Raw genomic sequence first — 1,827 nt, forward strand, 5'->3', positions numbered from 1 at the left:
GTGACTTATTGCATGATTCAAGGCCGGAAAATGAAAGAATGAATGGCCGTTCTAGAAATGGTTTTGACTCTTTGAATAATCAACCAGAGTAAAAGCTCAAGAACATTCTTGTGTGCATGGTGGACCACTAAGTTCGACATTAACAATCTCTTGTTGTTAATTGACCAGTGTATTAAATAAAAGTCAAATTCTTTAAAGTGATTGAAAAATAGAACACGAAATGCAATAGTATCACTCTTAATTTTACAGGATGCCTATTAACAAATGAGCGTTGGTACAGAAAATTCTCCAAACCTAATTACCTTATGAATCATTTTAGAGAAAAGAATTTATACGCTCATTGGAAACATGTGTCGTTCATATAAAATAATGTGTTGATCACTAAGTAAACATAAAATAAATATTGCACGCAGTAAATGCATGCAAGTTTTTCTTGTTTTCGAAATTAAACAGCAGACTGATTTATACTTTATTTGGCTGTGAATATTTGACACCATTTAGCTGAATATATCTTTTTCTTTTTCAGTTTATTCTTTCGCCAGCAAGGAATAATTTTTGGATTCTTTGGCCTCTTTCCTTTTTAACGACCAAAGAAACCTCTTCATCTGGTTCAAAGTGTAAGTCGGCTGGAGCCATTATTCTACCAACAACATGCAATGAAGCAAATCCCCGGCGATATCGGCCATGAGAAGAGTGTCAAATCATTTATGTTTTATTTCTACTTTTTTCATCGGTCGCATTTATTTTTGCCAATTTATTAATTATTTGGTCATAGGCTAGAACTGCATAAAAATAATAATCATAATTTGAAATAAAAAGTCTTCCTTTTATAAGTATGTTATTAATGGCCCATTTAAGTACAAAACGTTTGGGTCCATACTCCTGCTGCACAAAGTCGTCCTTCTGTCCTAGTTCACACAATAAAGCCTAAAATGGTCATCTTCTTATCACATTTCTATATATTCATTCAATCCCTCGCTCTCTTTTCTATGTGTATATCAAGCTCTATATATACCCCGACCCTTTGCATATAGTTCTAGTACAAAAACACAGAGAGAAATGGCCGGATCATATAAAGCCCTCTTCTTCTTAGCTCTTGTCCTGTGCTCTACTTTAGTAGTTTATGCAGCAAGACCAGAACCAGCTTTTTCAGCAGCGAAGTCTGCGAAAACCGAACTCAAGGTTCGTTGAGTTTTAATGTTTTTATTGTGTTTTACACTATTTCGTTTTTATTTTGTTCGAGTACCGGGATTATGAGTTTGATATATATATGGGTTTTTTGTGTGTGTGTTGTTTAAGGGTGTTGAAACAGAACAGGTTGATGAAGTTGAGAGCTGTGAAGGAGTTGGAGAGGAGGAGTGCTTGATGAGAAGAACTCTGGCTGCTCATGTCGATTACATCTATACACAGAAGCATAATCCCTGAACAACGTTTGTTAACCATATGTATTGTGATTATCTGTTGATTATATATGAATTACTTGTTAGCAATAAAAAGAAATGTTCAGCAGCAGTTTGCTGATAATATATAATCAAGTTTCCCGTGCTCTCTCTCTCTATATATAGTACTACTTATAGTGAATTTGAACCATTAATCCGTTAATTTGGTTCTTGCTCAAAGTATGTATTTGCCAACCTATGTTTAGTAAGAGAACATTACTCAGAATATAACAAAGTTAGTCCAGCAAAGGATGATGTTCTGTTATTATGGCTACTAAAGAAGCCGCCATAGGTTATGAATCCCTGCTTTTACGACTATTGTTCCAAAAATTTCCATCTAGCGGTCACTGTTTTATCTACAGTCGTTTGAAAATTAAGAAACTACGTC

General features: G+C 34.5%; 1 protein-coding gene across 1 annotated transcript; it reads left to right on the top strand.

Annotated features, from left to right (window-relative positions):
* The first annotated feature begins 796 nt into the window (after positions 1 to 796).
* On the top strand, positions 797 to 1,547 carry LOC125476240 (phytosulfokines 3-like). The gene is made up of 2 exons (XM_048582107.1): positions 797 to 1,182; positions 1,300 to 1,547. Exons 1-2 carry the CDS (start codon positions 1,060 to 1,062, stop codon positions 1,423 to 1,425), a joined length of 249 nt encoding a protein of 82 aa, XP_048438064.1. The 5' UTR covers positions 797 to 1,059; the 3' UTR covers positions 1,426 to 1,547.
* The last annotated feature ends 280 nt before the right edge of the window (positions 1,548 to 1,827 follow it).

The sequence above is a fragment of a genome, unplaced genomic scaffold (assembly GCF_019419815.1).
Source record: "Pyrus x bretschneideri cultivar Hongxiangsu unplaced genomic scaffold, Pyrus_bretschneideri_v1 Contig18, whole genome shotgun sequence".
Classification (NCBI taxonomy): domain Eukaryota; kingdom Viridiplantae; phylum Streptophyta; class Magnoliopsida; order Rosales; family Rosaceae; genus Pyrus; species Pyrus x bretschneideri.

What these genes read in the sequence shown, in the direction of transcription:
- LOC125476240 (XM_048582107.1), top strand. Translation starts at nt 1,060, where the DNA reads ATGGCCGGATCATATAAAGCCCTCTTCTTCTTAGCTCTTGTCCTGTGC. An exon ending in CTGCGAAAACCGAACTCAAG is followed by an intron (nt 1,183 to 1,299) that starts GTTCGTTGAGTT and finishes GTGTTGTTTAAG; the next exon opens with GGTGTTGAAACAGAACAGGT.